This window comes from Mastigoproctus giganteus, chromosome 9 (genome assembly GCF_048544385.1).
Source record: "Mastigoproctus giganteus isolate SK-2022 chromosome 9, ASM4854438v1, whole genome shotgun sequence".
Lineage (NCBI taxonomy): Eukaryota > Metazoa > Arthropoda > Arachnida > Uropygi > Thelyphonidae > Mastigoproctus > Mastigoproctus giganteus.
The window spans coordinates 18,378,736-18,403,551 of record NC_143583.1 but is presented as its reverse complement, the minus strand read 5'-3'; the positions used below and the strand labels follow the sequence as shown (position 1 = coordinate 18,403,551).

At 38.6% G+C, this 24,816-nt stretch overlaps 1 protein-coding gene across 1 annotated transcript in view; it reads right to left on the bottom strand.

Annotated features, from left to right (window-relative positions):
- The window catches only part of LOC150080060 (uncharacterized), a 123,657-nt gene extending 99,662 nt beyond the window's left edge, over positions 1 to 23,995 (bottom strand). The window contains exon 1 of the mRNA XM_090381113.1: positions 23,522 to 23,995. Within this exon, the coding sequence (XP_090237239.1) occupies positions 23,522 to 23,725 (204 nt within the window). The 5' untranslated portion in view covers positions 23,726 to 23,995. The remainder of the gene's footprint in view (positions 1 to 23,521) is intronic.
- Between the last annotated feature and the right edge of the window lie 821 nt (positions 23,996 to 24,816).

The window sequence follows — 24,816 nt, the reverse complement described above, 5'->3', positions numbered from 1 at the left end:
AATTAAGGTTAATTTTTTAAATTTAATTCATCTTTTTTTAGAGATATTTAATGAAAAAAATATATATTTAAGTATTTTATGAAAGCTGTCATGAGGCCCTCCCCAATTGACAAACGGATAACAGCGCTAGTATTAGTCATTCAAAATAATCATTTTTAAATGTTTACAGATATTTTCCCTTGATCGAACTGTAATTTAATTCGGCCCTTTCCAAGGGCCGGATTAAATTACAGTTTGATCGAGGGATAATTAAAAGAGGAGCAAGCTTGTTTGTTATTTTGTTTTTAGGAGCATTAGCAACTAAGGCCATATTGCTCTGGGATATGCGGTGGTCATTCCCTGACCTTTCCGCATCCTCCGTATTTGGTGGTGACGGGCTCGAACCCCGGTCTAACCAAGAAGCGTGTGCTACGCACTGCTGCTCCTGCCCACCTGGCTACGGAGGCGCAAGGAGGAGCAAGCAAGACATTATTGAAGCACAACTGCATTTAATTACAATTATTTTTTAAATTCTTAACTGATTTGATTTGTTCATCTTCAGGATGCATCATGTATTGACTCCTATTCGAAAGAAACTGAAATTATTATTTGAATATTCATGGAGTAAATTTAGGGGAAAAGACCATGCTAGAGGGAACATTATTGTACATGTAGGGCTATGGGACATTCCCTATCAGAGTTTTGGTAATTTGGAATCTCATCTTTTCGATCCCCTCTGGCTTAAAATCTCTTTACGTCATTGTGTCAAATTCATCTGTTGTCTCTACCGTTCTCCTAACTCCACTAATCACTTGGAGCTCTTTGACTTCCTCTCTTTGCAACTTGACTTTCTCCAGTCCAACTTTCCTAACAGTGAGGTAATTTTCCTTGGTGATTTTAATGTTCACAACTCCAGCTGGCTGCCGTTTTCTAGTACCAGCTGGTCGGGATGCTGAGGCTTTTGCAATTACTAATGACCTTGCACAGATTGTTCATTTACCTACAAGAATACCGGACAATCCTAATCATACAGCCAACACGCTTGATCTTTTTCTCACAAACAACCCTTCTAAGCACACGGTCGAAGTGAGAGGTCCTTTAGGCACTTCAGATCACAACTTGGTGATTGTCTCTTCTCCAATGGAGCCTTTATCTCATGGCTATTCCCAACCTCATATTGTTTGGCATTACAAGGATGCAAAATGGGATGACCTGCGAGATTTTTTTCTTATTTTCCTTGGTGGGATTACTGTTTCAAAACTTTCGATGTCAACGTTTGCTCAGATCGTGTCAGTGAAATTATTCTTGCAGGAATGGAATCCTTTATCCCATACTCCACTTTAAAATCTCGTCCTAAACCTTGGCTTTCCAATAAATGTGCTAAGGCGGTTCAAGAGAAGAACATTGCATATCGTAATTGGCTTGTTTCTAATTCTTCAGTTGTATTTTCTGCCTACACCAAAGCTCGCAACAATTGTAAAGCAGTTATTAATCAGTCCAAACTAGAGTTTGAACAGGCTAAGAGTAGAAAACTTGCTTCTTTCCCTAATGGTAGCCGAGAATTCTGGTCTCTTGCCAAAGCTATTGGCTGCAACTTTTGCCCATCTCTGCCCCCACCTCTGCCCAAACCAGATAATTCTGTTGTCATATCGGCCAAAGATAAAGCTGACCTGTTAGCATCCCATTTTTCTTCCAACTTACGTATTAATGATCTTGGTAAAACACCTCCCACCATTCCCAACACGCTCCATTCAATGCCTCCTGTGGTCTTCCGTCAAAAGGATGTCAGATGAATTTTGACGAATCTTGATGCTAAGAAAGCTCCAGGTCCCGATGATATTTCTTCACTTGTTCTCAAAACCTGTGCTCCTGAACTTACTCCTGTTCTTTGCCGCCTTTTTTCACTTTCTTATTCCAAAGGTGCTTTTCCTTCTGTTTGGAAATTTGCTCATATCCAGCCAGTTCCTGAAAAGAGTGAAAAATCCCTCTCATCCAATTATCGTCCCATTGCAATTACTTCTACTCTTTGTAAGGTAATGGAGAAATCAATTAACCGCCAACTCTTAAACTACCTAGAAACCTTCCGTCTGATTAACGATCGCCAGTATGGATTCCGTCAGTGTCGATCCACTGGTAATATTCTGGCTTATGTTACCCATTTATGGACTAATTCAATGGAAAAGTTCGGTGAAACACAAGCAGTTGCTCTTGACATCTCAAACGCTTTCGATCGTGTTTGGCATGAAGGTCTTCTAAACAAGCTTTCATCTTATGGTTTGCCAACTGTTTTTTGTAATTGGTTATCCAGTTTTCTCTCTGATCGCACACTGAGAGTGATGGTAGATGGCTCTCTGTCTTCTAACTTCTTCACTTATGACTGTGTCCCCAAGGTTCAGTTCTTTCCCCCACTCTTTTCCTCTTGTATATTAATGACCTTCTTCCATTGACTGGAAATCCTATCAATAGTTTTGCCGATGATAGCACATTGCATTCTACTTTCCATTTTGAGAAACCTTGTCCTGCTCAATCAGCTTCAACTTCTCGAAAATCTGCTACCAATTCCTTCAATGCCGATCTTCAGGTAATTCTCCAGTGGGGCAAAGACAACTTAGTTGATTTCAACCCTTCTAAAACTCAGTCTTGTCTTATATCTCGCAAAAAGGATTCTTCTGCTCCTATGCTTATCTTTAGTTACACTCCGATTTCTAGGCAAAATGATATATCTCTTTTGGGGATTACCCTGACTTATAATCTCTCTTGGCACAAGCACATTACAAATATTGCTTCCTCTGCATCTAAAAAACTTTGTTTTCTCTTTCGCTCTCGGCGTTATTTTTCTTCCAAACTGCTGTTCATTCTGTATAAATCGCAAATCCGCCCTGCCATGGAATATTGTTCCCACATCTGTGGTGGTGCCCCCAAAACCTCTCTCAGGCTTCTTGATTCCATTCAGAAGAGGGCAGTTAGGTTAATTAATGATTCATCTCTAACAGAGTCTCTGCACTCGCTGTCTGATAGACGTACTGTTTCTGCTGCATGCCTCTTCTACAGATACTTCCATGGGCACTGTTCTTCTGAATTGGCTTCTATAATTCCCGCTCTCTCTTTTAAAACAGTCCGAACACGTGCCGCCACCAGCCAACATCCATTTACTCTCCAACTTCAAACTCACAGGACCAACTTTTCATCTTCCTCATTTATTCATTCAACTGCCGTTTTCTGGAACAACCTTCCTTCATACGTATTTCCTGAAAATTACAGTGTACAGAAGTTCAAGTTTAATTTCAACAAATATCTCCTTTCGTATTTTTACATAAAAAAAAAAAAAGGGCAAAGCCTCATTTTGTAGAAGCAATGAGCAAGCATTTTTATTTGCTAATAAATGCATCGATCTAATATTGTGGAGACCCTTCACTACGAGTTGCCTTGTTATTGCATTACTCTAAATAAAAATGATCCATTATTGGATAGCGGCTAGCCTCTCATGAAATTCGTGGATGAGATTTAATTTTGGCCCATAATTTGTCAGCCTCTTTCAGTCCACTCCTTTATAATTGTAGGCTTTAAATATTAATCGCATCCGAGCATGCCTGAGTTGGTGAAGTGCATGATTTCTGCTTGCCAAAATAAAATAAAAAAATCTGTGTTTTATTTCATGCTGTACATGTTGACTCTTTATGTTTGAATGATTTTTATTAGAAGTGCTTCTTTCTTTATGCGATTTTTTAAAAGTTTGTTTTTGTACTTTACGAATATTATATTTTGGTGTATTGTCTATTTATCTATTTGTATTTATATATTTTATGTTAAGAGCGTAAATAACATGGGAAACAAGAACTAAATTTAGATTAAAGCAATGAAAATATTTAACTATACGTTTTAAAAATCAACAATTTGTTTATTGCCTGTAATGTTGAGAAACCAGATCATTCATGATACTAAATTAATTGAGAATTTACAGATGATGCTTCTGAATCCAATTTTGGCTTCTGTTATCAAATCAAAGCCAAAATGAATAGGACTATTAGCAGAGAGAGAGAGAGATGAAAAGAAAACTGTTACTAAACAAACTTTGTTTTTAAAACGTGGAGTTGTATGTTTACTTTTATCTAATTTTAATTGTTTATATTCGTATGTGTAAAAGCGTCACTATCAATGTTTCTTTGAAGCCATTATTATGGCACATAAAACACGCCTATTTACAATAAGTAATTAACTTTTCTTCACTGATCTGTTAGCAAGGGTTCTTATGAATTTATTTGATTTGTTAGACTTACTAATGAGTTGCCTATGATATTATTGGCTTATGGACTTTTTAATTCTGGAAATAGGTCTTTCCAACACTAATAAGTCAGAGAAAGAGCCTTATCCATTACCATTGACATTAACACCTGCACTTCAACATCTGTGCCTCTGATCTTCTACACGAACCTCTTGTTCTTAATGACACCTGCCTTTTGCCATAACAAAACTCTCTAGCATCCTTTCACGTGAGACACAGCAATTACGTGACACTACACCAAGACAGGAAATGGGCTGACGTTTTCCCTGTTTAACTACAAACTGTTGGGCAAAAATTGCGAGATGGCGAAATGAGTTAAGCTGTTCCATTCCCTTTCAGTCCCCCCACCTTCCATAATGATGGTTATAATTCTTAACACGAATGTTGAACCCAGTAATCTAACCGAAATGCAATTAAAATTAGAGGATTTTGCTACTGGTATTGGTCAAAGTTTTCGCCGCTTAATTTAATTTTTATTTTATTTTGTTATACGTTTATCCCAATTTCTTTGCGAATACTGCGAGGTTGAAATTCTTTTACCTGTTTTACGTCTGATTTGGACATTAAATTGCAGATCTATTTATGTACGTATCCATATTGTTCACAGCACACAAACCATAGTCATTCCAGCCTCGTAATGAGTCTCCGACATCTATACTTACACGCTAACCAGACTTGTACATTGGGGATTCGTTAGTAACCTTGATTGGTGTTATATCTGACCTCGTGTTTTATTTTCTGTCGCTATGTATCCTTTCCAACTTTCAGGCATAAATAGACAATATAATGGCTACAATTAATTTATTGCAGTTTACTCGGCTGGATATTCCAGTAGAATCTTGAAAAGGAAGGTTCTTACAATGGATCGTATCAGCAAATGCCATTAGAAATGATGGGAAGTTTATTATTTCCCACTGAGAAAAGTCATAAATTCAATTTATATTAGGAACATTCGTATGCAAACAGAGCATGTTTGGTGGCTTTAATGAACAAGTTAAACCTTGTGGCCCACTTTTTGGAAAGCTAAAGAGGACAAAGCATGCCCATGAGGTTTGAACGTGGTCTTTGCATAGTTTTAGATGTTGTTGACTGTTAAAATAAAAGAAATGCGTGTATCAAGAGACTTTCAACGCCACGCGCTATTGACATTACATTAAAGAGTATTGAACAGCTAGTTCGAAGAATGGGCTTGAGGCGGGTTAAGTGATCAATCTTAGAAATCAAGGTGCGAACGCTCTAACTCGAATACTTCGAGTATTGCTGACCTACACAGGTGGTCCATATGTCTTTCATTTTTATTTATTCCTGTGTTCATGGTAAAACAACGGCGTAAATCATCCAGGAAAAGAAGGGAATGCATAATTAGGAACCACAAGGTGATTGTTATAGGCATTGCAAAGGTGATTGTTAGAAAGGCAATCCCTTAAGGATAAACAAAGGTGATGTAAAAAGTATCACGTGGTTTGCATGATAATGCAGAATATTGCGCCAAACAATACTAGTAATGAGTTTTATTTTGCTTTGAGATGAATAGCATTGGTTCATGATCGCATCATATATTTAAGATAATATTTACTCTTCCCTAAGTCTAAATCTATCATTTATCATTATTATTATATGAAATAGATAAAAAATATTTCTGCCTTTGTGGCACTAATTTATTCGATAAGTATGAGGTAAAAGTGCACCATAATTTAGTCCAAATATAAAGAAATTGCTGGAATTTCAATGAATTCTTTTAACTGGTGTAAAATCCTACCTGAACTGTTTATTCAGACTCGCTTTTCTCTCTCTCAGCAGGCTTCTCCAGATAAGGTTTCTAGTAGAGAACCAATACTCCTGATATATTCCGTCAGGCGGTTTTTTAAGTGAGACATTTTCTTTTGAAAGATAGTTACCGTGCAGGATCAAACCCCCTCCCCCCAACACCAAAGCACACAGTAATTGGTTGGGTTTTCCAGCGTAAGACCTTTTTCCATTTATTTCCTTTCTTCTGGAGTTAGTCAACTTCGAAGCTGACATAGATAAGCAATACAGGTTCCTCTTGACTGCCCTAGCGTCATTAGTACGTCCATTTGTCACCAGAGGTCCTCGATTTCATTAACACAGGTCAGCGAGTGGAGAAGTGACATATTGCTACACACGAGGTAGAAGCCAATCAGGAGAATTTGAAAAATGCTTTTGGTGAAATGCAATCAGTTAAGTTGAATACGTAAAAACTTTAAATAAGTTACTAAGAAGCATTCAAGATGTCTTCCATGACGTCACTAAGTGATCAAGCGCCGCTACGCATGGTCTTCTGACAATAAATTCTTTACGATATCGATTATTATAAGATTTTTATATATAAAAAGTAAAATATAAGAGTATTTCTTTCAGTTCATTCTCGATTTTCTTGTTTTTTTTTTGTTCCGGGATGCTACTCTGATAATTACATCTGACTAGCGGATCCGCTTCCACACAGATAGGATTAAAACTCAGCAATGCATTCCCGGTTATTTAAGAAAAGCCCCCGAACACATTTTACTTTTAAAATAAAGTCTCAAACACGCCGAGATGAGTTAGGCCTAATGTTAGTAGACTTTATGGGGGTTTGCACACTGCCCACATCATCCTGTACTCTTTCTCAGTAACGATGTAAAGTACTTAGCGTAGTCTTATGCCAACTGATATATCCATCAGAAGGGAGGTCAAGAGAAGGAAGTGAAACCCATACTCCGACCGTAATAAGATTATTTAAATGTAGGTTATGAGAGGTAAATCTGTGCTGAATATTAATGGCCTGAGATGACTAAAGACGATATGGCACATGGCTTCTAGGGGAACATTTATTAGGCGCGTGTTTCCTGGTATACTGCGTACAGTAGGCTGTTTAACTATTCTCTCCAAACAGTAAATACTGAGTTTGGAAAGTAATCCTTTTCTGTGTCGACAACGAAGTATGCAATCCTTTCTTTCTCATCACGTAGAATAGGATTATTCTACTCGGTTGAGTCTTTTAACTAGAATAACCTTGTAATATAAGACATACACACACACACACACACACACACCTCTCGAAAATATTCGGTTGGAAGCCAAGTAGTGTCACGAAGCAACTGATAAAATCTGCCTTATGATTGTTTCTTTAACATTCAGATTTCTCTGTTATTATGGGGTCGATTTTAATTACCAGTTAGCCGTGATACGAGGGGAGGTGACATCTGAATTGCTGGCAGCTGTACAGAACGAGTCATTTTGATTCACAATGGCCAACGCTTGGTAGGGAAAGTCAGCGTTGGCGACAAAACCATCTTACTCCACGAATATATAGAGCCATGAAGGAAAAGTTAAAAACAAATAAACCACTCGATACGTAGTTTCCTGTTGGATTTTATTCAACTACTTTCAGATAATTTCCCAGACTACGAACGTGTTAATCGGTAGGTTTACTAGGAAAAACCTAACGTGGTATAACTGACGCCTAAGGCGTCAGACAAGCTGCTACCCAAAAATGAGAGATGCAACCTCGTGGAAAAGATTTTTTTTTATTTTACCGGAAAACATCTACTTGATACTTTCAAATGAAACATATACAGTATGCGTCAGAATAATCTTTTTCCTCCTTAGTGCATTTTATGCAACAGCAATTTACGAGTATGAGTCAAGAAAATATACTTATTGAAGAACATTCTTGAATCATTCGATAAATTATAGAGTGTGTACACCAGCGTGGAATTACTATAAGAAATATACTAAATTTCTTACTGCAGGGAGCATCGCAAATAATGATCTTTATTTGTCAATATATGCTGTATAAAACTTAAAATATGTTAAAATTAACAACATTAAAATTAAATAGTTAAGAGTAGTTAATACAATTATTTCTTTCCTGACTGTAAATTGTAGGAAAGGTATCGTAATGTTTGTGACCCTTATATTTTAACGTATTGACTCTTGCACAAGAATAATTTTTTTGCTTTTTTTTCTTTTCTTCTAGTACCGAAATCACAGGCTTTTGCTTTCCTGTGGATCATTAAATTAGTAATTGTGGTCAGTATGGTCTTACTTACTGGTCAGTACGTGCACAGCTGTGGCCCGCCTCCTAGAGGCATGTACGAGCACTAGGAAGCAGTCTTCCTCGTAATTGCTGAGTCCTGATAGCAAAGTGGCCAGAAGCAATTGAACAACACACACACACATAGATATGCACCACCAAACATACCACTACACTTAATTCTGGAAATTTTACAGAGTTCTGTATGGATCACAGTGGAGGAGTGGAGCTCGGGTTCAGAAGCCATACTACCTAAGACACAACGCAATATCCATGTGAAACAAAGTCTCGGAGTCTTATTTTTTGCCTGCTTCCCTTCCAAGCAGGTAAAAAAGAGTGCATCCAGGCGACCAGGAATTTGATATTTTTTGCACCAAATTCTGAATTCTGATTATAGTGATCGTAGCCAAAATTTTGGTGACGTTTTTGAGATTAAAACGTTTGCTTTTTGCATTTGTGCTGAGCCAACGAAGAACATAGGGCGATCAATATATTATGTCCTTGAACCGCGGGCACTATAGGAAAAAAAAAAAAAAAAAAAAAACGTTTTCGAGGATAGAAAACCATGCTGATGGCCAAGGTGTGAAAAATGCTTCGGAGACCGGATTCAAAACGTTATGAACTATGACGTTTTCAGAGGATATTTTGATTTTGAAATAATTGTTAAAGTGAGCCAATACAAACGCGGGAAAAGCAACAACGAACGAAATTTGAAAATACCAAAGCGATTTGTGATCATCCTTTTTAAAGAAAAAGTACAGTAGTTGAAATTGTGCACAAAATTATAGCATATTCCTCCGCTGTCTTTGATTTTTGAAAAATAATGTTTTAAATAAATCGGTTTTTAACTGATTAACCTGTTTTTTAAAACATAACCTTGTTGTAAATAACCATCACTTCTTTAAGTAATTCTATCCTGTAAATACACTGCTCGACAAAATTAACAGAACAAAATGTTTTTCATGAATATTTTATTGTGAACAGTGTCGCCGAAGGCGAATATTTGATATAGTAGGCATTCTGGCATTCAAGTTCCGAGTATTCAATAGAAATCAATCTACCACCTTACAGAGCTACACATTATGCAAATTATTCATGCCTATAAAAACACGTGTCGCGACCGCATCACTTCACTCCCGTTTTCTGGCTTGCCAGTATGGCAAGTCATCATCGTTTAGATGAGTCTTTGAGATGAGGACCGTTGGACGGCTTGAAGCAGGGCAGTCGCAGGCAGAGTGGTCACGTTGGCTTCATGTGTCACGCAGTGTCGTCTCGGCACTTTGGAAGCAGTTTCAGGAGACAGGAACTGTTACATGAAGAGCTTGCAAGGTCGCCCGAGGGTTACGTCAACTTGAACAGACCGCTATCTAGCTCTAACAGAAAGAGGGACCCTAGGATATCCTCTCACCAACTGACTCTTGAGGTTATTGTGCCACAGGTGAAAACGTTTTCAACCGGACGGTGTTAAGAAAGTTCAATTTAAAAAAAATAATAAATAAATTTTCTGTTTATATTCCGGGACTACCACATTCTCATAGGAGTTTACAAGATAGAGATAATACAAGGAACAGTTCCGTATTTATTAGCTGACACGGGCTTGAACCCCTTGAATTCAAGTGGATTTAATGGAGTACGCAAGGAAGCCAATGGTTTGTATCCCATTAACCCCAAATTTCAAGCTCCTTGAAACTGGTGCCATGAACATGCGACTTGGAGCCTTGAGAAAAGGGGTACAGTTCTGTCCTCTGATGAATCCTGTTTTAGCCTACAAACAGATTCTAGACGTTATTTCATCTGGAGATAACGAGGAATGCTGCAGCATCCCTCCAACATCAGAGAAAGGGACACAAAGGGTTAGGCCGTGTTCGGGGCAAAATAATGACCAACAGCTGCATCCCTCTTCATGGTTTTAATACGGGTACCGTAACTGTGCAGGGGCACCGAGAATAGATCCTCGAACCCTATGTGTGACTTTTTAGGGGTGCGGTTGGCCCAGTTTTCTTTTCATGCACAACAATACTACTACACATAGGGCTCACGTGGTGGAGGAATATCTTGAAATTGAAGATATCCAGTGACTGAAGATATCACACAAGTTCGATCGGATTTAAATCTGGTGATCCTTCCGTAGTCAGAGCGATCAGTAGACTTAAATCCGCTAGAATATGTGTGGGACGTCCTAGCATGCCGACAGCCAACTCCTCGATTACTTGGTGAACTAAGTTCTGCGCCTGTTGAAGAATGGGATTTGTTGCTACAGAATCTTATAAACAACCTTATATCGCGCATGGTTCGCAGCTGGCAGGCCTGTTTAGGGAGGAGATCATACGCCGTAATGACCATATTTTCGAGCATCTTGTATCGACTTCTGTAATGCGACCTTTTTGGTAAATCTTTTCCAACCCCTATAAATGTTCTTTATCCCTGTCCGAAGTTTCTCGCTGTCAGCCCATTTCATCGTTATTCTATGGTACACCACCATAGCAAATTTTGTCCACTTCATCGCAAGGTGCACTAGTTACACCACGTATTCTACGAGTTCTGTTAATTTTGTCGAGCAGTGCATGAAGTAACTTAATGAATTTTAAAAAGAATTTCTGTGGTCTGTTTAAGAGTTGCATCCGTAAAAAAAAATATTGAAAATAGCAAGTATTTGGTTAAAGATTAAGTACTATGACCACTCATATAGGTATATCAGCCTTGATGACACTTCGGCAACGCATGTGTCCGCGCGTTAAATCCTTGGTTCCTTCATATATGCCCTCGTGGGTAGCACACCGTCCTCTCCACGCCGGGTGGAAGAGACCTGAGTTCGTATGTCTTCAACGACGCGAGGAATTTTTATGGGTCTTTTTCACAACGTGGCTAAGTTAGTCGGTCTTAGGCCAGGACAGCGTACGTTTTTCTTCACGGGTTTTTGATCCAGAAAACCGCAAATCTACCACAGACGCAGCTGATGCACTTGAAATCCTACAACAAACTTCATATATTACTGTTAGAATATCCTAGCTGAAGGAATACCTATCCTTCTGCACAGCTTTTATACCAGTCTTCACTCAACTCCAAGCTATACTAGAACCCGACAAAGCCTCTCTTTAACGGATTATACGAGGGTAAGATTTGTTTATTTAATCCATCTGTCTATTACACTCGAAAGAAATAATATAGTCACCGAAGTTGCTATGAATGTCATGGAAAAGTGCTGTGCTACGAAATAAAAGGATTACGAGAATGTAATTCGTTAATGTTGTAATGCTATAGTCATTGTGTTGTAGATGTGATTGAAATTTTGTGTCGTTTAATAGCAGCGAAAACTGATTAAAGCGCATTCCATTTGAAGAGCTCTAGTACCATCACTGAAGATTCATATGACTCCTTATGGAGATCACCTCAACCGTCAGTGATAAAAATATTTTAACTAATAACAAATACCATCAAAGGAGACAGTACGTCATCAGTTCTACTTTGGAAATCATGTTGTTTAACTCGCCAACCATCTGGTCTTAAAAGATTGATTGATTCGATAATCATTTCTAGCTGTATAAATTAGCTTATGATTTATTAAGAAATATCAAAATAGAGCCTTCTATTAATAAAATATAATACTGTCAACCATTAATGAATGATTAGAACTTTAACATTTCAAAGATATTGGGACACGATGCGTTCTTTCCATTCTCTGATGAAGAACCAATAAAGTGAATAAAGAGCCATGGTGTCTGGGTAAACCTCCATAAACCAATTCACCATCTGGTTATTCGCATTGCATTAGCCTTGTTGGAGACGTTAAAAGACTTTGGGTAGTATAACTCGTACTAAGACATTTCCAATGTATATATTGCAATACAAGAGTATGAGAGGTAAGATAGAGAAAAGCCACAATTCATTAATTGACGTCCCACAAATGTTCCTTTAAAGGCAGCAGAGTTTCAAGAGCATTAGCGACTTAGGCCATATTACTCGGTGTGTATTGCGTATGTTCTGAGGTCGATTTTCTGTGCTGGACGACAAACCCGAGTTTCCGGGAGGAAAAGCCATGCTACCCTCCCCTGAGACCGACTAACTCAGCCACGCTGTGAAAAAGACACAGAATTTTTTTTTTTTTTTTTTTGAGAAATCGAATAAGCAAGTTATCATTTGGACAACTTTTAGCAAATAATACCTAAAATGCTAACTGTAGAAAAAATAAATCTGTTTTGAAAGAACTGTACAATAGAAATGTTATTTCAAATTAGCCAAAAGGTTAAACACTAATGAGCAAAGTGTTAATGCAGAAGGGGGAAAGGCAAGGGGGCAGAAATATATTTCGTATAAACCTGATTCTTCCAGGTGTTATATAATCGTCATCATTCGTAGCCCATTTTTATCCGTGACCCCTGTGTCAAAATTAAGGAACGCAGTTTAACGGAAGTGAGTTAGTATCTGGGTGCGGGTTCTCCAGATGCAGGTGCAAGGCGGAGGGGATAGCAGCTAAAACAACGGCTGTCGTGTGTTAGACTACTACAAGACGGGAGGTTTTGATTGTGGCGTGCTTTCGCAGCGTACCTCCCTTCTTAGCTAAGAGTGGAAATTAGCAATACACCCATCAGGGTAATTAGCGAGTAATGTGGTGGACGAACATTACATGTTACAACGTTCGTAGACTGACATCTTTCTCTGTCGGTGACCCAAATATTTCTTCCGGAAAGTCTAAGGAGATTGGAAGGACACCTATGTGAAGACACGGAGGAGAGGAGGGAGGAAGAGAGATTTTTATACCTTAATGAGCGTTTAAAAACGGGAGGATTTGGTCTATAATGTCGATTTTGCCCCTTTTCTTTCGGTTCAGTTCAAAATTTAGCAGGTGTCAACCAATTTCTAACAAGAATAGCTGAGAATCCTGTTCTCTGAGAAAGCTCCCCTCTACAAACTACCAGAAAATACAAATAGCAAAAGAAAGAGGACCCTCAGGCAAGGGCAGCAAGACGCCAAAGTTTGTGAACCACTAGTGTACATAATATGCACGATAATTGCATTTATTGAAAGTCTGGCGATCCATTCTTCTTTTAAAATCAGTTTTCCAGCACCATAATATGCCACAAAAACAAGCAAACTCGTTGGAATCAAACCAAGAAAGGCGTGTCCGAAGCATTCACGCAATATTATCATTAAGTTGCAGCCACAACCAACAATTCACCACCTTTCTGTCCACGGTAAGTGGCTACCAACAGGAGTGTAAAGATCAAGGTCTAGGACATAGCGTAACAGCCAGTTTACAGTTTATTTCGCAAATTGTTTAGATTGCAATTGATAGAAGTGAAATAAAAAAAAAAAAAGGTAATTACGATCATGACACAGTTGGTTTGGTGGAAACTAGTCTAGAGTTACGAAACTTCTGGAGTTCCCATGGATATCTGAACTGGTGTCGACACTGCATTCGTTAGCGGATATCATGCTTTTGGATTTAAAGTGGAGTTCAAAATCCGACAGAAAACATTTGTCATTTCTGTCCTTTCTGTTAGAACAGTTAAGGAAGTAGACCTTTAATCTGACACCATTTCAGAGAGGGAGCACTAAGTGTCGACTAAACGTGTCCTCTTCGTTCTGGGTATGTGCAACCAGTTGCCATCTAATGGCATCCCATATCGCCTCTATTGTTAAGTGCCAAAGTGCTGATATTCATCAAAAGATTTGGCGTGTTTTCCCTGATCGTTCCCCGACACGTGAACTGCGTGTCGATGGGCAAATCGGTTTTGTCACGGCAAACAGATGTGCCTGACGAAGCAGAACTGTCCGTGATTGAGGAGCAGAATCGCATTGTAGATGTAAAATGATAAAGATGTTTGTTTTTTCTCCGGAACAATACTTTGTGTTCAATAAAACCCCAAGACTTCTTAACTTTGAGCCACCAACTAGAAAAGAGGTGGTACTCAATGTCCAACAGGCTGCACTTTATATGGCTTAGCGCGGAGTCTTGGAATATTTAAAAGAAAAAAACATATTTGACTTTTAAGTTGATTCCACCATAATTCAGATGATGGAACCAACCAAAAAAAAAGTTCGTTATGAAACGACTTGGTTACTGTAAATATATAAGTTTATATGTAACTTTATGCTTTACGTATTTACTTTCTTTGGGTTGTATTTATTTGTTTTAGGCGCGATAGCATATATACATAATTATCCTGTTGTCTTCGCTATGTCTGTCCGTCCACATGTAACAACTCGACTCCTTAACGGACTTTCATCAAAAAATATTTTATGAAAATTCATCTATTTTTCTTTCTTATTTGAAAATATTTATATTCTTCTCGTTTAGAAAATAATGTCAAACAATCCCAAATTTCATTAAAATCGGACCAATAGAAATCCAGGAATTATAAATTCTTATTTATTTCATACAAATCACATAGGTTACCCATACATTGTAGCTGAAGTACTGGATTTTTGTCCGTTGCCATGTTGGTGGAATGAACGGACAATTTTGGGATTTCCCTGTTTGGCGTGAAATTATCTAAATAGAAAATAAATAAATAAGATTCTTCTACTTTTTGGAGTAATTTTCCTCGTTTTTTCAGGTGTTTATAAAGGAAAGTCTTAACTTCAATAGTCATTTCAGTATGTTCTGTTAGATTTATCAGATAACGTCGTGATTAACCTGTTTACTATAAGCAGAGTAAACAAGGAATGAAATTGGTACTTCAACACTTTGTATTGACCACAGATTCTCTCCATTAGCTGTTTTTATGAAGATACCAGCTTTGCGAATAGATTTTTTCATGGAAATTAAGTCTCTCTTTCAACATTCGTATGACAAAAAATTATCGATGATAATTATCAAATAATAGACTTCGGTTGAAGTGATTAACCTCAACTTCACCCTATCCTGGATTATTTAGAATATAATAATGTTGAAATATGCTCAACTGCTATAAACTGTTTCAGATATTACCAAAAAGGAAGACAGCTGAAATAACTACAAGCAGTCTCTTCTACTGTTTTTATGCTCATGGAAAAACAAACTTTGCCTTCATAACGAGCTGCACTGCTTTTCACTACTTTTAAATAAATCAAATTTCCAAAAGGCTAAATCTCCCATTTATTAAATAAGACAGGCTAAAAACAAGTAAAACTTGAATTACGAATAAACACAATCCCAAATTTTGTTGCGTTAATACGATTGTCTTTAGGCTCACAACAAAAAACTTTACCTTCACAACGAGTTGCATTGGTATTGCCCTAGTTTTAAATAATAGATCATAGACAGCGGTGTTGCACCGGACAGGTCCTGAAGTGCAGTAACTCTGGGAGAGCCGGAGCAATAATTTCAAAAACTATACCAAGTAAGAATTTGTCTATATTTAGGAACGTACAAAAAATCCCAGATTTTTATTATTTGGACCTAACAGTTAATGCAAGTTGGTTATTTTCGAGAGAAACCCACAGCATCAGAAAGATTAAGGAGTTCTCACTGATGTGCAATGCTGATGGCAGTGTTTCTACAGCTGGCGATAAAAAGCATAAGAAAGTAACAGTCAGTATTAACCTCCAAGATACATTTATAAGTGATTTGTACAACAACGCTCAACTGGCGTAGGTGTACGTAGTACGCAAATGAGTTCGCCAATTCAACACTGATTAGTAAGTTCCACTATTTGACCTTATATGGCCAAACGTTGACGAATGGACAGAGAGTACATTAAAGTCCAGCTTTTATTGAAAAAAAGATATACGAGGTGTGACAATAAAGTTACCGGACTAATGATGTTGCGGCCATGTTCAATGAGTCTGAAAATAAACGGAAGCGGTATGTTGTAGTTCAAACTTCCACCAACGGATGGTAGTACAGACATTGTCCAGTAGGCTGACAGGTTTCAAGTAGCCACCAGTTTCGTTAGTAGCATTAACCTTCCTTGCTAATTTTGCAATGGAACAACGAATGAATACCAAATTTTGCATTAAACTTGGAAAATCTGCAACAAAAACGAATGATATGCTACATATTGTCTATGGTGATGAAACGTTAAGGAATACCAGTGTGTTTGAATGGTATAAGCGTTTAAAGACGAAGGTGGTATGTTCGCGATGACACAAGAAGCGAGCGTTCGTAAGCCTCACGAAATGAAAACAGTTGCAAAAGATCGGGAAATTGCGGCAAGAGGTGATCGCTTGACCCTTAGAATGATGGCTAATGAGTTAGATATGAATAAGGAGACGAGTCCTCAAATTCTACATGAAGGTTTAGGGAAAGGGAAGGTCTGTGCAAACTTTGTGCTGCACAGCTTCCCTGATGAACAGAAGGAACGAGATGTGTCATCATGCAGAGACTTCATCCAGATTTGTCAAGATAATCCTAAATTCCTCAACTGTATTGTCACAGGATCAAGATGATGCTGATCATGTATTTTGACAAACAGGGTGTGATTCACAAGGAATTAATACCTGAAGAGAGAGAGAGTGAATGATGCGGTTTACGTACAGGTGCTTCAAAGAATACTGAAGCGCATTTCCCATGTTAGGCCCAATTTTGAGAGAAAGACAGCTATTTCTTATCGCATGACAATGCCCTCTCCCATTCGGCACTTGTTTTGAAATATTTCTGACGGAAAATTGAGTTATGCAGATCAACCATCCATCCAACTCTTCTGCTCTAGCACCAGCGGACTCCTTCCTCTTTCCCAAGGTGAAAACTGTCCTCAAAGGAGACAGAGATTTCAGGAGACAGGACGTAAAGAAAAATGTAACCGCCGAACTTCAACATCATCTCTTTGGACTCCTTGGCTGACTCTTTTCAGAAACTTTTGAACCGTGTAATTAGTGCGTTTAGTCAGATGGTGATTATTTTGAATAAAAACATTTTTAAGTTTCTTACTTTGTGTTCTTTTTACTGCAAAAATAAAATTTAATAGTTAAAATTACAATTTCCTTATTTGGATTATAGCTAAATATGATAAATTAGATTCGGATGATAGAAAATTCCTTAATTCAGCTTGGAACCGTTTATACTGCATCAAAATATCTTTAGCTCTGGTTGAGCTAAATTGAAATCTGATGGCCATAAAAGTTGAATTCAAACGCCTTTGTTCATGCTCTATGAATTGTAACAAGATGGCCAATTAACAGTATTTAGCAGAGCATTTCTTCTATCACAGTTGCCCATAATTATCTCTGATGTCCGAGTCGCTTGTGATTATATCACCACACTTTCTCTCTTTTTTCTTTTATTTTTTTTTTCTTTATTTTTTAAGAAGCTCCACTTAATGATTATGTATGCAATGTTCCAATAACTAATTGGCCATACCAAGAAGACAGAGAGATAAAAAACTTGACCTTGGTTGTCTAGTGCAGTTTTTGTTGAATAAAGTATTAGCGTTTGGATTGCTATAACAGTCGGCATCATGTAAGGGTCTTCATCGGAATGCTTATTATTACGGTTATTATTTTGATGCATTTATTTGCAAGTTAAATATGAATAGACGATAGATGAACCCCCCCCCCCCATTGGTGATCAATTCTTTCAGTAACTTGAATGGAAAAGAACGAATGTGCATTATAATATCTATAAAGTACGTGGACATGACAAACTACAATGAGAAACGAATACTGAATTTCCTTTCACTAAACCAATCCAAAGAAGACATTGGAACATCGTTCTTGGATTACCCTGAAACCACCGTTAAGGTTCCAGAAATAATTAAGGTTTATTTTGCGGTCATTCACAGATTACCATGAAATTTATTTTCATTCACAGGAAATTTGCCATAATAAAAAATCTCGTAAACGTTTTAGATTAGTTTTTTGGCATCTCCAAATATCCTTTGCGCATGTGCAAACTAAGCTCCATCACTGACAATTACAGGTTAGTGTATTGATGAGGGTGTGTTATAATTATAGGGACAGTAACAGGGGTGTGTGTATATGTGTGTGTGGAAGGAAAAGGAGGGGAAGTGTCTCTTAGGGCTGAACCCCGATGGAAATTATGGAATTATAATGCTTGGAGTAATGGTAGTGTAGTTTCCCCTTGGTTCGACACACACCCCCCTCGGGAAGAATAAATTCATCTACTTGAGACCCAGTGAAGGTAGGTAGGTATTTTTCAGAGTCTAGCGAGACCCCCTTCCTCCTCTTTGCTGGGAATATTCTCTGGTTAATGTTTATTGTGAAATCTCAGCGACACATAACCAGAGGTGGTTACTACGGAGAATGGCTAGTATCTTAGACAATTGGTTTTGGGATTGTCATATTCATTTATGGCCACTTCGGCTTAAATAAGTGACTCTTGAGTAAGTAATTTCTCCAGCAATTTGTTCCCAGACTGCTTTGGGATATGACATAAAAGTTGATCACGCAACTTACTGCTGGCTGTCTGGGACTGAATTGTGACAGCAAAATTTGGAACATTGTGGAGAGAAAGCTATCAGAACTTGTGGCTCGTGAGGTTAACATTTATCAGTTACCAAAAACTGCATGAACTGTGCCATAAAGGAAGGAGTATTTTGGTAGCTATATATCTGTTGTATATCAGTGGAATATCATCAATATTTTCTGTGGAACATCTGATACTTTGTTCAGGTACCAAGGAAAGGTCTCATCACGTTAACCTCAAATCATAATTACAGAGAGTGGACGAAGGAATTTCCTGATTATTTTTTAATGGTGGCTGTGCTTTTGCTTCCTTTTTTTATTCTGTCGTAAAGCCATATTAATAAGACTTTGGCGAGAAGGTGGCGCCATCTTATGCGAGATTCACAACTCAAGTTTTTGGGCCCGTCCAAATGATGATGTTGCATCGATAGGGTGGTCTTGTAAACGTCAAACTTTGCTCTGTACTTTAAACTTTACCACAGTTCTAATTGACGGAAAAGCTAGTTGGCCTACAGAGAGCAGCACTTCATAAGTTTTCCTTGGAAACAAAAAACAAAAACAAAAAAAGAAAGCTAGAAGACGGCTCTATCATCATTCATTCCTTCACACCTTGAGATTCTGGCGAGCCTTCTTCGCGTACCTCCGTGACACGGAGCCAACGTACAAGAAAAAAATGGAGGTTCTTTCATTGGGAAGCGTTAGAGAAATGAACTGTAGGCTCGCTGCTGACACCCGTGTCTTCTGCCGTCACCTGGAACACAACCTTCCTGCCGTAATCCGCAGATTCCCGCTGTTTATAGTCGCAAAAAGCCCACGGCTGACGGCGGTGGCACTGTCGACGGCTAGCCTCCGCTCCCGACGGGCGGTAGCGGTTGCATCCGTCACCAGCGCTGTACGAAACGAAAGCGGCCGGTTCGTTCGCTTCTACCTGGAATTGGAGTTACAGGCGAGATGGGCAAACGAGGAAATTCAGATGATACTTTGTCCTTCGGACGCAAGGACTACCAGGCTTTTTCTTGCCGTGTTGAACAATGTGGCGTCTACAAATCCAGGCTTTGAGGATCCTACTTCATCGACGTTTTCTGGTATTTAAAACTAAATGGAGTACTGGTGTCCAAGTACTTCGATATTAACGATGCAAATTGTGACTTGCGTCTTTAAGATCGAAGTATTGAACCAGGGAACAAAGTCGTCAAAACAAAGAAAATTGAAAGTTGAATTATTCAACGGTTATAGTGGTGATTATGCCAAGGTCTTTGTAACTTGGATCTCAATCCTGCTATGTCCACTATGTAATTAGCTACCTGTTCATTGTGTGGATTGTCGGTCGTTATCGGACTACCCTGAGTAATTTTGATCTTACATCGATGAGGTATAAAACAGGCTACGGAGTGCTACGAAGATGCCCTAATGATGCGTATGTAGATGACTGGCTTCAAAGACATCGATTTCCGCTCATGTTAATTGTCTGTAATTAGCTTTTAAATGATGCGATAGCGAGGATTCTAAATGCAGTCTCTTAAGCCACTACAGGGGGAAAAAATGGTACATTTGCCAGCTTCGATGCCAAGCAACTATTAGAGTAGAGCTACCGAAATTTTAAACTGGTAGAATTAACGTCAGGCATCTAAACCATCAAGAAAGGGCTCATCGTCTGTCCCATCGCCCGAAGAATCCAACCCTTCATCGAGACAGGTTTTATACCCTGAAGGGGTAGAAATAGAAGAAAAACCTTGCTCTTTCTGGCTTCAAGGTGAACGCTACCAACGCCTTACTGGCCTTCAAGAATACATAAAGTTCCTGGGTTTGTTTTTTATCTTCTTTTAGAACATCAAAAAATTAGGCGGTGACATTCAAGCTAAGCCTAAAATTGCATACCACATAAGCTCTGTTTAGTAAAAAAAATTGTAGCGAAAGTGAGCCGTGGGAGTTCATAGAGGACATTGTGACATCTACGTCAGTCTGCGTCTGCCTGTACTGTTTCGTAAAGATTCAATTTAGGACTAATGTTGACTAGACTTGTCCATGTTCCTTCTGGAAGAGAACTATAGTAATAGTAGGGTTTCAGAAGCATCAGCGACTAAGGTCATATTGCTCCGTGTATATCGTTTGTAAATTGAGTATGTTCTGTTGTCGATTTTCTGCTGGATGAAAAACCCTAGTTTCCGGGACAAAAAAACATGCTACTCTCGCCTGAGCTAGATTAACTCAGCCAAGTTGTGAAAAAGGCCCATAAAATTTCCTCACCTCATCGACCGGACTCAAACTCAGGTCTTTTCTACCCGATGTGGGGAGAACAGTGATTCTACTGTGCTAGGCGAGGGCTCAAAAATATAGATTGACCACAGGATTACTCTCTATAAGAATATTAAAAACTGTAGGTCATGTCCACGACACTTTGGCTATTGGAAGGTTTCCTTCTGGCTCAATGCATATTCCAATTTAATGATGATGATGAGGATGATTAATCATCCCGAGTGAACACTTGGGATCAAACGGAAGACTCAGGAACAGAGATCAGAGGTGATTATATTAAGATTAAAGACATAGGCTCTTAGGCATTAAGCTATGCCTAATGCCTAGGGGACTATGTTTTAAAGAGCCCATAAACCTATGGGTCCATAAACTAATATATAGCAGGTTATCTAGGATTGACCTTAAATGAAGTGAATATTAAGTCTTAGATGTTAACGTGGTTATATTTTCTTGATTGCTTCACCTTAAAGTCAATCTTCGTTATGGCGAAAAGCAAGGGGGTCAAAATTTAATTACTGGAGAAGTGAATTTGGGTATAATAGTGAGAATTACTCATATTTGCAGCCCTAATTTAAAACGGGGCTTAAGGGATGGAATCCCAAGAAATGTTATAGGCAGCAGATACTGTCCAAAGATTCAAAAACGGGACTTCACAAAATATATAAACATTTGTATATCTTAAAATAATTTTCATAGTATCTAACTTTACAAGACAAGATTCTTATGAATATTTTATTAAGATACTCAAATGTCATTGATATTCTAATATTTACTCAATGATTGGGGAAATTTTTTCTGGGAATTCCAATTTATTTTATTGTGGTTCTATTTCAACATCGGGCTTTGAAATTCCGGGGTGGTGTGTTTGACACACTGTGCGTACTAATAACACTTCCATATTTTCCTTGAGAGGGCCGGATTATAACTAAAATATTTATTTAAAACTGGCTGTATATAAAATATATGAATTTTTATGAACATTCTTCAGTGTAATTTTGGGAAGCTCCTTATTTAAAGGAGCTTCCCAAAGTTACACTATTTTAGGGATCCACGATCCGATATTGATTCTTATTACCAGGGGTAGACGGGTCATAATAATTTCGTAGTAAAATTTAAATAATTACGTCTTCAATGACTGATTTCGATTTAATTCATTAGTGTTTGATTTTCGATTCATAAATGATTAAGCTGTTAGCAACATCTACAGATTCTATTCATTAGTCTTCGAATGCTACGCCAAAATCTGTTTTTAATTGCAGCGCCCCTTTCATTGAATTTTAGGATACTTAGTTGAAAAAAAGGCTTAGTAGCATTTTCGTTTTTTTGATTATCAGCATTGCCATTGTATTCTGATTCTCTTGAGTGTGTAATGCTTTTCTTCGAAAGATTCGTTCGAAAAGAACTAGAAATTTTGTCCATTGACAGTTTATGTTAAATATTCTATAAATTTCGAGAAGATTGTTTAAACTTCATTGACCTCAAAAAGGGGAACCAACTTTGGTAAAGTTTCCAATTATGATTAGATGAATTATTATCTCATGCAGATATCGGATTAAGAAATGCTCTGAAATATTCACAGTACGCTTTTGAGGATTCGCCTCCTTTGATCAAGAATTGATAAAAATTCACGGATGTCCCTTGAAACCCCGTGGCAGCACACTGTTGAGTATTTATTTCCTAACTGACATAATCCACGCTGTACCCTGAAATTAGGGATTTTGTTAGGACTTCGGCACTTTCAGAAAGCCCAGTCATAAGCACTTGAAACGAATGTTGTCATTAAAGCGGGCTTGGTTGTGGTTGACTGCGCTAATAAGGGAGAGTTACTCAGAGTCAAGTGATCATCGATGTGTGCAATCCATTGAGTATCGTTTAAGTGTTTGCTCATGTACAATTACGAGGGGGGATACAAAAAAAAAGAAAGGGATTATTATATGTAGAACATTATGGATGTGCATGGGTACACGTGTGGAACAGCATGTGAAAGTATCGTTGACAGTTAGCTAAAAGGAGATCCGTTCTTTTTAAAATAAAACTGTGTCTCTTCTAGGAACATTTATTGTTTTTCTGTCCAGTGGAAAAAGAAAAAGAAAATAGAGAAAGGAAAGCAGCAGGAGCTACAAAAACACACAAAGAGACAGGTCGGATATTAAATCTAAATAAATAAAATAATTTAAATTGGTCGCGTTTGTTATAGGAATTCAGGTTTTTAAATAAATTTATACTTCCTGTTGGACAGTACTTTTGTGGGCACCATTTAGCTCAAAATCTGCCCTGGGTTAAAGTGTGATAAATGTTTCATTGTGACGTCATTGTCTGAACTTTAAGCAGAAGACGGCTACGTCATTTCCTCTAATACACAATGTGCAAGTCTCGCGACCTTATTATTTTTTAACACCAAAAGATAATACATTTCGTTTGGACCCGCAATTTAATGTTAATTCCACGCTCACGTGACACGTAAATGGCGCATTTTTTTACTGACAAATAACTGGTATATTTATGCATCTTTGAAAACGGTCATTGAATTAAACACGGGTTGAAATTCACTTGGCGGTAATTATTGCACGATAAAGGGCCGCGCTCATTACCGTTAACTAGAACAGAAACATCAAGATACTTACATCGTTGTCGTCCAAGTACGTGTAAACTTCTAGCTTGTCTAGTCTGATGGTTCCTTGGAAAGGCAAAAAACGAGTGCCCCGCGGTATTCTTTGGTTGCTCCACACAGATACACCCATTTCGTAGATCTTGTTGCTCTTCCTGTCGGCCTGTCCCGTTGTAAGGACCAGGTTGAACTCTGAGGGGATAACTACACAAGTCTCCATAGTGTCTCTCTCTAACCATCGGCCCTCGCGACCCGCCTCCAACCACTTGTAAACAGTTAATTGAGTTTCATAAGCGCACAAATATAAAAAAGACAGCGGGAGGGAAGGAGAACTGATGGTGAATTCTTGTTTGTTTTATGAATTGCTATCTCGGGGTCCGATACGATCTTGGACATGGACTACCGAAGGGAAGAAACGCGAGTAGAACACGAGATGTTTGGGATGACGTAAGGCACGGTGGCAGGAGACCACGTTTTACACGTGTGTTCCTTTGACTCATTACTAGAGATCTGACGGGAGAGACGGTGCCCATCCCCGCGTTCAACAGGTGGCTACTCACCTGTCCGCTAGATGGCGCACCTGGACGGAGGAGAGAGCGAAAGAGGCGCGGGTTTGAAGCTCTGGGCGTGGCCATGACCGTGTTAGACCATGGAAGTCGCTCTCGTTGGCCTAAGGGAGGGACAGCCGGGCAACTGCGCGTGATAGTTAGCAGATGGACCGGACAGTTTGACGGAGGGAGCGGAGGATTGTTGTGAGCGAGTTTTCAGCCTTGACGAACTGGGACAAGTCGGCTTCCTACGTGCTCCGCATGCTACGCTGTCTGTTGTTATTCCTGGCGACGAGTGCCGTCTCTACGCTCGTGCATTGGCAGCGGGATATTAGTTGCCATTAAGAAGAGCATGGAGAGCTCCTGGGAGTCGGAGGAGATAAGAAAGTACTTATTTGCATTCAGACGGAGGGTGCGAGGAATCCAAACAAGGAAACGCGCGGGATATTATGTAAGATGGAACTTTATCTTGATGATGAAACAGAAAAAAACACTCATAATTCGTTCGGATTCGGCAGAACGATTCACTTCCTTTTACTCACCACGGGATACAATCTAATCTTACTCGCACGAAGTGTTAATTCCTGCGTCAAAATCAGCTTCCGAGATCGGATCGCACGAAAGAAAAAGAGAAACTGGGCGTACAATTTTATTTTTTAAATCTACGATTTAATCACATTATCACCGAATGCTTCATAATCGTGCCGCAAATATTAAGAAATAAAAACATCAATGTGAAGAAATATTGCCACTGATACCACCA